This window comes from Chlamydotis macqueenii, chromosome 2 (assembly GCF_036417535.1).
Source record: "Chlamydotis macqueenii isolate bChlMac1 chromosome 2, bChlMac1.mat, whole genome shotgun sequence".
Taxonomy (NCBI): Eukaryota; Metazoa; Chordata; class Aves; order Otidiformes; family Otididae; genus Chlamydotis; species Chlamydotis macqueenii.
In genome coordinates this window covers 115,013,938-115,027,706 of record NC_141557.1, presented here as the reverse complement: position 1 = coordinate 115,027,706, position 13,769 = coordinate 115,013,938, and the positions used below count along the sequence as shown (strand labels likewise).

The 13,769-nt window shown below is 44.4% G+C and overlaps 1 protein-coding gene across 1 annotated transcript in view; it reads right to left on the bottom strand.

The window, feature by feature from the left end:
- The window catches only part of TAF4B (TATA-box binding protein associated factor 4b), a 69,693-nt gene extending 56,129 nt beyond the window's left edge, over nucleotides 1-13,564 (bottom strand). The window contains exons 1-2 of the mRNA XM_086742273.1: nucleotides 13,243-13,564; nucleotides 268-416 (exon numbers count right to left, since the gene is read on the bottom strand). Of these exons, the coding sequence (XP_086598399.1) occupies nucleotides 268-416; nucleotides 13,243-13,564 (471 nt within the window). The remainder of the gene's footprint in view (nucleotides 1-267; nucleotides 417-13,242) is intronic.
- Between the last annotated feature and the right edge of the window lie 205 nt (nucleotides 13,565-13,769).

Sequence of the window (13,769 nt, the reverse complement as noted above, 5' to 3'; positions counted from 1 at the left end):
GTGTTTTTTTTCCTTGAAATTCTTTACATCATCATCATCATCATCATAGAGGAATTCTTTAAGTTGAACTATACGATATGTAATGGCTAGCAGTTTTTCAAACTGAGAAAGCAAAGCACCTAGTGATGTTTATGTGCAAAACAAAACACCATCATGCTTTTCAGAAATCGGTCAAATGCTTATTTAACCCTCCGTAACTTATTTGCAAACCCTGTTATAACTGCATAGCATACAGCTACACCAAATGAAAGCTATGAGAGAAGTTACCTGTACAGCACATATTCTGATTGCCGGTGTGCTGATCGGTACAGACGGTCTCACGCTTGTGTTATTTTGTGGCTGACTCTGTGCTCGTGCTATTGCTTGTTGAGATACCAACATTAGTTGGCCATTACTGCTTCTGATAAGAACAGTTCCTGTTGGAGAAAAACATCCAGACTGTTAGAAATTAAGTGATATTATGGCTTCCCTATGCTTCCGTGGAAGAAATAACTAGACCACACCGACAAGATAATGTAATATTTAGTTTCTTACTCCAAGGAACAGCTTCCAAGAAATGTAAGAGCTAAGTGTACATCAGCTTCACTCTGCATTTTATAATAGAAAACAATTCCTAAAATCAAGCAGCCACATCAAAACACTACGTGCATACAAAATGCAAATTGCAAAGCAATTCCATCAAAAAAGATATTCTGGACATTAAAAAGACAGGCACATCCCACACACACGCTGAGATTACTTTAACAGTAACTTCTTGAAGCAGTTCTTTAACCTGCAAACCACCCCCCTCGGTCCGGAGGCTGGGGTCTCCAATGGAAGCCAAGGCCACTCAGACATTTGAAGCTGTCCCTCTGTCAAGGGTCTGTCCAAAAGTATTCAAATACATGCGTCTGAGGAAAGCAGCTTACAGCCAAATAGGAAGATTCCAATGGAGGGGAAAAAAAAAAACCCACAAAGAAAAAAAGAAAAACAAACCCACCCCAAACCCCCCCAAAACCTTGCTTCCTTGTTCTTGTTTTCCTTCCAAACCGACAGCTATGTGAGCCCAGCATGATTCAACTCCTACGACTTTTCTCCCACCCCATCGGCTACAACGATGAACAATTAAACAGTAAACAAACAATGACTATTTTTACTAAAGCTTTTGAATGAAAATCCCCCTAAGGAGAATGAGGCATTTGCCACACCACAGCTCCATCTTCCCTGCATTTGGAAACCATTCGGCTGCCAGGGCCTCCTCCCCAGCCCCTCAAGGGCCAGGCATTGGAAAATCCCGACGTTTCACCAGGGTCACAAATACCAAATGCCAGCTGGATCCCTGGTCTCAACGGCTTCAGGTCCTCCAAGGCAGCTACAGAGCACCTTACCTTTGCTGGTGCCTCACCTCCTGCACCTTCAACTGCTGCAGAGCCCTCCACCAAAACCACCCTCCTCAAACACCTCGCTTACCAAAGGCCCTTTAGCTAAAAGAAAGGGGGAAGGTACAGGAGAAAGCCATATATGTAAATAAGAGTACCTCAACTTTTTTTTTTGAGGACTGCAATAAACTTTCTTGCAAGTTTTACAATATCTGGAGAATCCCAGATCTTCTATGCACACTTCCGATCTAGTGTAAAACGACTGCATTAATGGAATAGTCTTTTTACTACCTGGTTAGTCTGGAAGCTGTCAAACTATTGCTGTACAATATAGCCTAAAAAATTGCTTCTGAGTTTAAGCAAATACAACAGGAAAAGCCACAAGCTCCATAAGCTGTGTTTTGTTTAAAAAAAAAAAAAAAAAAAATTCAAGTTATAACCACATGCTTAGAAACAGCTTTTCACCCTCCACATCGAAAAGCATAAGAGGATAGCGCAAGACAACACAAAACTTGGTATACAATTCTGTAACATCAACATATTGTCATTTACATAGCGCACACAAGCTGAGACTGCAAGAGTGGCATCTGGAGCGATTCCCTGTTTTCTCAAGCAGCCTTTACTAGATGGGGCAGATGCACAAGGCAGTTGCATATCCAGAAAAATACTGTTACTCCATCTGACAACTCAGCTTTCCTTCTCCACTGAAGTCTTGACTATAATTATATTTAGGTACAGATGGATCTTTTAATTTAATCAGTGAATACCCGGAATCATAGAAAACAGATCAGATTTCTAATTTTCTTTTCACGCCATCTTATTTGGACAGTGATTCACTGCGTGCAATTCATCATCAGTCAAAAAAGAGCATTTTTTTTTTCCTTGTTTACATCACATGCTTTGCAGATTCTAAGAGGAAGAGCAAAAGCTGACAATATCACACGTTTTGATAGCCACAGCATTTCTCTCTGCGCTAGGTCTACACTCAGGATGGCAGAAGTGTTGCTACTGAAGTTTTTAGGCTTTTCTTTTCTAAGCTCGCTTTGAAATGCCATTGCTAGCTCTACTCTTTGAAGAGGCACATATAAATTTATAATTTAATTTCTTTAGAGATTTGGAATGCATTACGTCTTTTGTTTTCATGTATTTGGATATTTTGTCACTACTCATTACGTTCGTGTTTTAAGCCAAACTGTCAGCAGCACAATTTCTACTTCTCTGAATCATACTGCATACCAGAAACAGCATTGTTACCAGTCAACTCGATTATAGTGTTGGGGGGTTTTTGGTACTACTTTTCCAAAGTTTCAGTTAGCATTTGCTAGAGTTGGAGACCCTGCCTGAAGAGTATCCCATCTTCCCACCACTTGAATGGGGAAAGTTTCCAGTAGACTCCACTTGAGGGAAATTAACTCGAGAGAACAGAGCTAGCAAGCTTATGCAAATACAATACAGTTCATATGCAACTTCATTAGCATCTAAAAAAAAGTGAACAAAAAACAACCACCACAACTATTAACAAGTCCCAGTAGCCCCTTTACATTTGACCATGACTGCAACGATCCCTAACAGCACTGTACTCTGAAATATAAATCAACTTTCTTTCTAGTAATGGGATTAGTCAACACAAAGACATCCATACTTCATCAAAACACTGTAAAATAACTTTAGACTTATTCTTGGTGAGAGCATCCACAGAAGTAATTACCCAAGGCCACTCCAGTGGTCACAGCCTTGACTGGAACATATGACTAATATGATGCTTGTTTACTCCCACGTAAGTGACAGTACGAACCTGTTTCACTTGGAACAAACATTAATTTCCCTATATTTGTTCCATTTGGCAGAGTTTTTAATATGGTGGTAGCCTTTTCATGGCAGTAGTTTTTTTTGTGGCGGCTAGCAAAATTAGAACTCCAAAACCAATATTATGGTAATCTACTGACTACTACTGATTGTAGGCTTCATACTGTAATTGGCTGATGCTAGCACAAATAAAGCTGAAGGTTTTTGAAACAACTGTCATAGCTACAGATGCATACAGAGAAGAGCTACAAGACATCACTTCGAGTATGAAACACAGTTTTGGACAGTTACAACATAATTTTGCAAAGTGACAGTAAACTGACATGTTGATTGTCTGAAACAGTTTGAAAGCTGCTGCGAAAGGCATTTATTTTTCACTTCTGGTCACCACAATTTATTCACGCTTTTTCACAACCTAAAAATACACACAATCTTTTGACTCTCCCTTGCTGAAGTCAACAGTGCAGGCTCCCAGAGGAGACACAGGAGGTGTCTTCTGCCAGAAGAAAAGATTCCCTGGCACTCAAAACCAATGCCTGAAGTCTTATACACCACGTACAGTGGCACAAGTGTGAAGTGAGGGAACAGCAGGTGATGGTGACCTTGAGGTTCTCAACAGAAAGGTCACGTAAACAGACTGGTGCAGCTACCAAGATGCTACTGTCAGAAATGAAGGTAAGTGCAAGAATCCACATTCTTCATGTGAGGAGGGAAAAAAAAAAAAAAAAAAAAAGGGATAATTTCTTATCAAGAGCTGTTTTCACATTCACTAGAAGGTAGTTTTTGTGAAACAGAATGAGAAAACAGATCAGTTCTTGCAGTTACTGCAACTCCACAGGAAAATAGGGAGGAAAAAAAAAATCTGAATAGCTGAAACAGTGAAGCTTCAGCTAACACCGCTCAGCACAGCATTTAAAAACAGAAAAGATATCTGCAATCTCTGACCAAAATATCAGCTCCAACTGTAGTTACTGAAGAGCAATCAGGCATCTTTGTAACACCAAAGGTGCCCTCTTTTGCATAGCACTTCCAAGAAAGCACCATTTACAGGATACAGAGTTTGACAATTTTACTGAAGTTGTTTTAAAGAACAGGAAAGACTTTCTCACCACTCTTTGATAATGACAGTAAGGCACAATCCCTCTGGGGCTACAAGGCTGTTCCTATTTTCAGATCCCAAACAGAAAACCTAAGTGACCGGGTACCAGCAGGGATCAGTTCTAACATGCTTCACTGGAGGACTTGAGCATCTCTTGCAGGTTAACAAACAGCCCTTTTCACAATGAGGGGCTTGAGACTTCTGTCTCTAGATAGTCTGCCCATCCTGCCAAAAACATCCTTTGGGAAGTTAGTTACGTTTCTTAGCTGCACTCAGGACCAGTGACTAGTGTGCAGATATTGCAGTGTCTCGATGAGATGCCCGATTTTGAGTTCCAATGAAAGACACCTTGTTTTGCCCATAGATATGGAATTCATTCATTTCCAGGTAAGGAGAAAAGTTCAAAGGGCATAATCCAAATATACTTCCATGCTAAAAAGGAACAGAGACAGGCAAATTAAATACAACACAATGTCATACCCACAAGTGCGTTGAAGAAGTTGATTGCATCTTTGCCAACTACACAAAACCACACTGTAGATTCTTGTAGACCCTGGTCTACAACTTTCATGGTTGCACCAGCCTCAGGTGTCTGACCACAGCTCAGCTTTCAAAGCCAGGGGCTAGCCCTACTCGCAGACATCTCTGTCCGGTTGATAGCACTGTTTCACTAGCCTTACTGTTCTCCAGATTGCCTGGGTTGCTGTGAGCAGCTTTTTAAACCACCAGACACCCACAACTCTGTCACACTAACAGCTGGAGTGCCGCACAGCCACAGCAGAGGCTGCTGCCTCCAGTAACTCCAACTTCCCTCTGGCAAAGTCCTGCGCTAACAGTAGGCACCAGCTCCTGAGATGTCCAGTACAGGCACAGCATTTTCAAGCACAGGGAGCCAGGAAAGGGATGAAGATATCTCTTCTAGGCAAGATGGAGCAGAGTCTGACAATTTATTGTTTCAAGTAGCCTGGAATAATAGACACCATGGATATTTCCGAAGAGTCTAAGAAATGTCCCCTCTCCCTCCCTTCCTCCAAGAACTAGATACAAAGTGCTAAAAATGAAAAAATCTGAAGTAGAGTTTCACGCACTGCTTTATCAGTAAGTCTTATCCAAGCTGTTGGAGGCTAGCTGCTCATCAATGCATTCTGATACCCAGACTGACAACTGGGCTCCCATAGCACTGATGCCTTTTCACAGAATACAGGCTGATGTTTTAGAGCTAAAAGTTCTCCTCAACCGCATGCACAGTTGAGCTTCATTACTTGAGAAAACATTTATATCCATGCAATTTTACAGTTACAGGAGAACGTCTGTACAAAAATATAACTGTCCCAGTTGCAAGGTAGTATACCTTTTATTTATAGCAAACAACAGATGTCCATACCAACCATGTAAAGAAAATCTGGACATTGCATTGATTCTTGGAGGGGCTGTAAATAACTGACAGGTCATAGATGTTTTCTGGGCATAGTTCCAAGATGGCACACCTGTTTCTGTTTGAATTCAAAGTATATTTATTACACTTGTATCCCAAGAGTTTTTGTTTTTATTGTGGGTAGGCACACAAAATTCCTGGCCAACGTTGTATTCCAGAAGGCACAGTCTTATTTCATAGCGTGAGAACATCTAACTCTTGTCCTTGGGCCACATATTTCAGCAACTGGGATCATTTCCCATCAGCATTTCCCCATCTCATCTTTGTGGTTTGCAACTTTGCTACTTGAGGCTTAGTTGCTTTCCTATCCGAGTAATCAGACAGTTCCAGGATTGTCTACAGATAAGATGATGTAACTTAAGAGGTCTCCAGAAGCCAAGTTATTTCATGAAAGAGCTTCAAGTATTTGCAGAGGACTCAGCTGACAGCAGTGAAATAGTACGTCCAAGGAGACAAAGTAATACTTCTTTACTTTCAAGACAACTCCTCCTGCACTGAAAAAAAAGTGCTGAATCTAAACACCACACCCTCTTCTCGTTTGCTGTGTACTCCTAGCATTCACTGGAGTCAAATTCTTTAAATAGCAAGTTAGATGTCTGGCATATTGCAGCCACATATACACAGTGCACAGCTTTGTAAGGACCAAAAGGTATGCCAATAACCTGCACACACCATTTGTAAAACTGTGAACTATTAAGCTGTTAAAGAGAAATCTGAAACTTAGATAGGGTTGAACTATAAATTTTAATTTTAAACCAAGAGATGTTAAAAACATAACTGGTGTCTTCGTAGAGTTCTAATAAAGGACAAGATCAGCCCCCTTTAAATCTCTGTCTCCTTTAAATAAGAGGAGAATCAACTCAATCCAGATGAATTTCATAATGGGATATTTGTTTCCTTGGTGTTCACAGGGGGACTAGTAGAAGGTTGAATTCCACCTAATTCCCTCTAAAAGTACATATTCACCCCTCTGTTGGATGGATTTTCATTTATTTCAGAGGAGCAAGCAGGGGCTTAACATTGAATTTTAACACTGATTAACACCTTGCTCTGAGTGGGATAGAGCAAATAAAAATTCTTGGAGAAGATAGCAAAACCTTCATGGAAGTATTAACTTCTGTCTGCATGGATACTGTGGAAATTGTCATCAAAACTGTGTGATATTTGTCAAGTGGCTGGTATGCAAGCCATACATAAAGGTGTTCTCAATACACCTATCCTCTTCAACACCCACCATCAGCTGACCCAAGCAGATTGCCTAGTAATACACCACCAAGCAGTCACCTGGATCTGACTTCAAGAGCTCCACTTGAAATACATGGCACTGTTGCTTGGAAAGCTGCAAGGAAAAGTCTTCAAGTGTCGTGCCAACCAGGGCATGTTGTTTCACCGACCTGTTAATCTAACCGGCACATCCACACAAGGAACTTTGACTTCCCAGGCAACTCCTAGGAGCAGCCAGTACTAACAGAGCCATCTCCTCTGCCTCCACCAGACTGGAAGTGTGAGCTGCAAGAGGTCTGCAAACATGAGCTATGAAAACCAAGTGCCATCATAACATCTGACTGTTCTTAGTTCACCAAATCACCCCAGTAGGATCACTGAGCTTCATGAGTTCTCTAGTCTTAACAGTCCCTAGGTTCATTAGCAACAAGGATCTTCCATCTGCTTCCATTTTTACCCTGCTTCAGTTGTGACTGGAGACTATTTCCTCAAGACACTGGTGAAAAAGATCTGTTAGTGGACTTTGTTCTAAAGGTGACCCAGATGGCAGAACAGACCTTAATCCTGACTATTTGAATAACAAGCCGCTTAGAAACATCTATTGTGATCTTTTCCACTTTGCAAATTATATATATTTTTCTTCTGAAATCATCACAGTTTTCAGAAAAGTAGCTTCGTGCACAAATAATTTTAAAAGAAAAGAGTATATGCCTTTGGGTTTTTGTCTACCTGGTTAGGGCACTACTAATTATTCATCTTTGAGTTACGAGAAGCTTTGCAACTTACAGCAAAACTCACATATACAACTGTAACATACAATCCTACCCATTAAGCACAGCACAGATTTCTACTGCATGGCATGACAAATACTTGGTTCCCTAAGATAACTAAAAAAAATCTGGTATTGCAAACTACTCAAAATAACAACTTATGAGCTTACCTACCTTATCAGCATCTTTACTAAAAGAATACTGAAATATAATTAGTATTTCTTCCAGCTGTCACTTGTGCGTGGATGATGCTATTTTTACTGCTACAAGCTGAAGGGTCCTTTAAATACTGCAAAAGCAACAGAAGGTAGGCTCACATTCTCTCTCTTCTAAGGATTAAAAAAGTTTACTGTTCACCAATCTGTAGTCGTAATTCTTTGCAATACACTCCAATTGATTGTAAAATCTGAACAACAGTTAACATTAATTTTACTGAGCATCATATTTCAGTGCTTCAGTATTCAGAACACATCTGCTTTTTTTTTTGTGAAAACTATAAAAGTAGAAGTTAGCTTTATATCTTCTGCCAAGATTTAAATATTAATTCCCACAGGGCTGTGCATTTAATGATAGGAAAGCATTGTTTTGCTAGACATATTCAGTCCTGAAAACAAAATCAAGACTTACAGAGCAGCTGAAATTTCTACTGGTTACAGCAGAAGACATTTACTCACTATTTTTTTAAGGTTGACTTAGTTCCTCAAGCCTACCAAAGCTTTGCTGACCCTCTCCTCAAAAAAAAAAAAAAAAAGTTGACTGGTGTTGCCTAATGTGAAGAGAGAAGTCTGCAAAGAATCCATTCTGATAAACCTCCTAAACAGAGGACACTATTGGGATAGAAAAGGTTGCAACCATGTATTATTTAGCTTGTACTGGTCATCCAACAGCACAAGTGTTATGCTCAGACTTTGTGAGATTATCAACATCCAGAAACTGCAGACTTTGAAGGAGTTTCTAGGGTTTTTTTTTTTTTTTGTCTTGTTGAAACAAGAAATCTTTAGCTAGCCTCCTCCTACCCAAAACCAATATAAACTAAGAAATATTTTTAAATCAGTGCTTCCTCCTGTTCCAAAGTGAAGGATCAGATGCAAATACGAAAATATCAAATTCTTTATGCGGTTTTACAATAATAGCATCTAGAACATGAAGAGGGAGATTGGAAGTACTGCACTTGAGAGTTATTAAGCCAACTTCAAAAGCAGAAGGCGGCAGCATCCAGATGTTTACCAGCCCTTACCTCTTCAGGTTACCTTTGTTTCTATATCCAATTAAGACAAACCCAACGGGATCAGGCTCCCTATCACCCCACAGCAGTTTTGGGATACCCGCCATCAGCACTCTCCCCTCATACCCACAGGTGTCCGCACGCTGACTGCCTGCCTCTTGCCACGCAGCCCTGGCCACCTGCTACAAACAGCGGTTGTGCTTTCTGAACAGTTACCCATTATCAGCCGAGATAAGCTGTAGGCAGTGGAAAACCTGCCAGGGACAAGCCAAAACATCCAAGCGAAGACAACTGAGCTGCAAACAGAAACCAAGAACCTGTACCCGCTGCCATTCCCCTCCAAGTCAGGTGCAGAGGAAACTTTATACAGCGACCATGCCTTGTACCAGCTTACTAGTGCAAATTAAGGCAGACACGAGGCAATTTCTCTTTGCTGACACCATACTTGTTCAGGCCCACTGGTGCCAGCAATACCAGAAAGCGTAAAACAGAAATACACGCACCAGAGGCAGCTGATGCTACAGTGAAGAGCGCTGGTAGCTGCTGTCACAGCCCTGTAAGCAGCAGCAGTGGCATTGGGTGAACTTTTTGAAGAGCATCCTGCTTGAAGCAGATCCTAAGGTAACAACGGTAGATCCCTAGCATCTCGTCAAGTTCTGTATTTTTTCGTCCCTCCACAAGAGGAGCAGATACATCTGCTAACTGTCCTTTCAAGGTCTGCCTGTAACGAGCATTCCAGGGCCAGGGATAGAATTAAAGTCACAATAACAGACACAGAAGCCACAAAAAAAAACCTAAGTTAGAGAAAAGCAAAGAAGAAAGGAAACAAAGGAACAACATTCTCCTTGTTATTTTTATGCTCCTCTTCTACCCTCCATTTCTCCAAAGCAGCGTGAAGCCCAAAGACACTAAGGTGAGCTACAGACATTTGTCATGGCCCATGGAAACCTTGTCACTCCTTCCCTCTCCTAAGCCTTTAACATTTCCTCCTGTTAATAGCATAGCCCAACCATTTCCTCCCCCCACCTCTACATTAAGCTCAAGTTAACCAAGGACACAGTTTCTTGTTTAAGCAGATAGAATCATAGAACGGTTAGGGTGGGAAGGAACCTTTAAAGGTCATCTAGTCCAATGCCCCTGCAAGAAGCAGGGGCATCCCGAACAAGATCAGGTTGCTCAGAGCCCCATCCAACCTGGCCTTGAACTTTTCCAGGGATGGGGCATCCACCACCTCTCTGGGCAACCTGTTCCAGTGTTCTACCACCCTCATGGTAAAGTTTCTTCCTTATATCCAGTCTGAATCTGCTTCCTGCTATTTTAAAACCATTACCCCTTCTCCTATCACAGATGGTCCATGACATGAGACATTTGCAGTTTCATGAGCACCAGCACAGTCCACATGACCAGTAGAGCTCAGGACTGGAGCAGTCCTGCACTCGCCATGCTGGTCTGCGCTCTGCTAGTCCCACAGACTGCCACACACAAAGCCTTCTGAAATGCTGCTCAAGCATTCTTGTCAACAAATGGGGCAATTGAGGAAGGGTCCCTTTGATAGATCATACTCCCTCCATTTAGGAAGACGTAGCCCAACCATTCAGCCTGAGAGCTGATGGAATGTAAGGTCAAAATGTGACAACCAAACCTTCAAGGTAGAATCTGTCCAGCTGAAGGTGTGTAAAGGACACAGTCCCCAGCTGGAGTCCTGATGCATGCTAAAACCCCCAGGTGAGGCCAGCTGTAAGCTGGGGGGTGGACTCACACCTTCTTACTGCTAGTACAGGAGATACCCTGAGGGTGAGGGAGGAAGGCCTTGAGTACCAGCACTGGTCCACTCAGCTGGCTACTCTGCTGAAAACTGGCACTCTGTAGAACAAAACATAAGAAGCTGATGAAAATCCCTTGTTTCTCATGAGCAAGTCTGGGTCCTGCAAGACCTTGCGAAGCTCAGTGATTTTTCCTGGGTAACTGGGTAAGGCAGCACTTGGCAGAGGGACAATCTGTGCTCAGGGAGGTGAGGAGTCATACCTGGTCATCTCCTTTTCCCACCTCCTGGCTTTATTCTGAGAAAGAGGAAGCCTAAATCCATGACTTCTATGAACCTCCACTGTCCTCCAAGCCACAGGGGCAAACGCAACTCCCCTGATGCCCTTCCCTCCCCAGACTGCAGCCTTGTAGAAGGGCAGGAGCAATATCTGCTCCAGGCCACAGGCAGTTCCCGAGCATTTCAGGATGACCCCTAAAGGCAGTGCTGCCCAGCCTTCCTCAGAACAAGCCAGTTCAAAGATCTCCCTTTGAAACTCAGGAGGAGGATGCTTCTGTACGCATTTTTCTTCACAGGTGCCACAGGCTGAATGCCGTGATTTTAAAGCCAAGTGCATTCTCTCTTCTGTATTTTATCCTGCATGGCTAGATTTTGCAATTTATTTGAAATACAAACTTTTCAAGCCTAAGAATTTGGTAGGTTATTCCACTTCCTTTTTTAAGGATGCTAACACTTGCAGCTTTAATGGTCTTCATCTTGCATTTAAATTTCTGAATGATTTTATTATTCATTAAAAATTGAATCTACATAGAAGATAGAGGTAGAATACTAACACTTACTGAAGCCAGAATGAACTTTACATCATCCTTAGGACAATTATTTAGACAAGTTTCCCTGAAACATTGATCCATTTGAAATCTGACAACTTCTATACTCCTTCTGGAGCATTAAACCCTGTACAGTTACTTTTAGTTTACAGCGCTGCACACAGTACCAGCACTTCTGAACTTCCAGTACAAAGTCTGCTTGCTTGCTTTCTTGTTCCAGGAGCAAGAAAAACAAACTGATGCAACTGCAGGGTAATGCTACTTTTGTTACACCTGGCTACTGCCACCATACAAGTCAGATGGCGTTCAGCAGTATACCTTGATGTAATCAAACCCAAGCTACTGGGAAATATAAAAGTTCCGCTAACTTGTAGTTCCCAGACTACAGGCAACTCACATGAGCATTCACCTTCACGGAAAGATGTTTAACTGAATGCCAATATGTTCAAGAAAACCAAAATATTAGACAGCAAACCTGAAGATCTGAGGGGGCTCCCTACTACAAAGAAAATCAATGTATTTCCATCACGGTTCATTTCAGAGGAAAGCTGGCAAGGATTTAGACTCATCCTTGACTGCTGACTACCCAGACATTATAGCATCATGTGAGTGCTGGGAAACCTAAAGTGAAACTTACTGATTAAAGACAATTTTTTTTTAAAATTACATTAGCATTACATATTTCCTTAAGAGGTGCACGTCTTTGATAAAGTTATGGGGAAAAAAGAGGAAAGAAAGGGGAAAAAAGGAAAAATGCAAATATGCACCAGCAGCGCAGGAATTAATGTAAAACCAGTCATCCTTTTAGGCAACATCCTACCTGAAAGAAATTGCAACAGATGCTCCAACAAAGAAACTGTCCTGGCAGGAAATAATTACAGCACCAACAGCAATAAAGTGATTACGTATCTTGGGGTGTCGATATAGTGAGGCCAAGATGTGTGGAATGAGAGTCGCTTTCTTTTTTTGAAAAGCATTTAAATACAGCCTGACAGGGAAGAGCGGGAAGTTTAGAACCAACAGCCCCTTCTTCCTACAGTGAGAAAGTGCAGGTAGCAGCCCCGGCAAACCCTCTGCTGCTACCCAAAGCACCAACCCACCTTTATCATCGCTACGCAATCCCTACATTCATGTTTTCTTTGAAGTCGGGGCGGGGGGGAGGTGGGGGTCGCAGGCGCCCTCCGACTTCCATGCTACGCGGGAGTTCCTCCGCAGTCGCTGACCCACGGTCACGCTTCCCCACGCCGCTCGTTCAAACCCAAGTTCCACGAAAGCCTCACCTGGTCTTGTTCCAGTCGCAAAGCCAGGCAACTCGGCCGCTCAGTTTTCGGCTAAACCTCCCGCTCCTCGTGCTACCCAGCAAAGTCCCCTTCATCCAGAGACTTCCAGATCCATCCCCCAGGCACGCTACGGGCATCTGGGATGCTGCGAGCATCCCGAGCGCTAAATGACTCAACCCACGGCCGCTTCCAACGCCCTGCCAGACGGGCAGGCGGACACCCCGAGTCCCCCAGCTTCGGGGCAGAAAAGCAACTCGCCCCAAACTTTCGGCGCACCCCCAGAACATCACCCCCGCCGTCCTGCCCGTCCCCCGCGGCCAGGGCAGGGCGACGAGCTCCCGGCGACCCCCCCCCTCCTCCCAGGGACCCCCCTCCTCCCGGGGAGCGCGACAGGGCCAGGTGAAGTCGCGACACGGGACCCAGCCCGAAGCCGGAGCAGCCCGGCCGCCCACTCACCTGGGGGCAGCTGGACGTTGGCCGGTAACTGCAGGGTGGCCGCGGGCTGCCCCTTGGGCGCCACCGGCCGCGGGCCGCTGGGGGCGGCCACCCGGGCTACCAGGGCCCCCGCCATGCGCGGCGGCGGTTGCGGGGCTGCGGAGGGCGCCGGGTCGCCGGGCACCTTGGCGGCGGAGCTGCCCTGCTCGGGCGCTGGGCCCGCGGCGGGGACGCGGAGAAGCCTCACGGGCGACGCGGCGGCAGTCCCGGGGGGATCGGCGGGCGCCTGCTCCGGGTGCCCGCCGGGCATCAGCCTGACGGGAGCCGCCGCCGAGGTGCTCATGGAGGAGGAGGAGGCGAGGGGACGGGGCGGTGGGGGAGCGGCCGCGTCGCGTAGAGCCCTGCGCCGCCTCGCAGCATGGCGGGCGGAGGACGCTCAGGCGCTGCCCCGGCCGCTGGCTCGCTCGCGGAAACACATGGTGGCCCCCGCTCCGCCGGTTCCCGGGCGCCGCGCACGTGGGCCCCGCCGGCCCGGCCTCCCCTGCCGG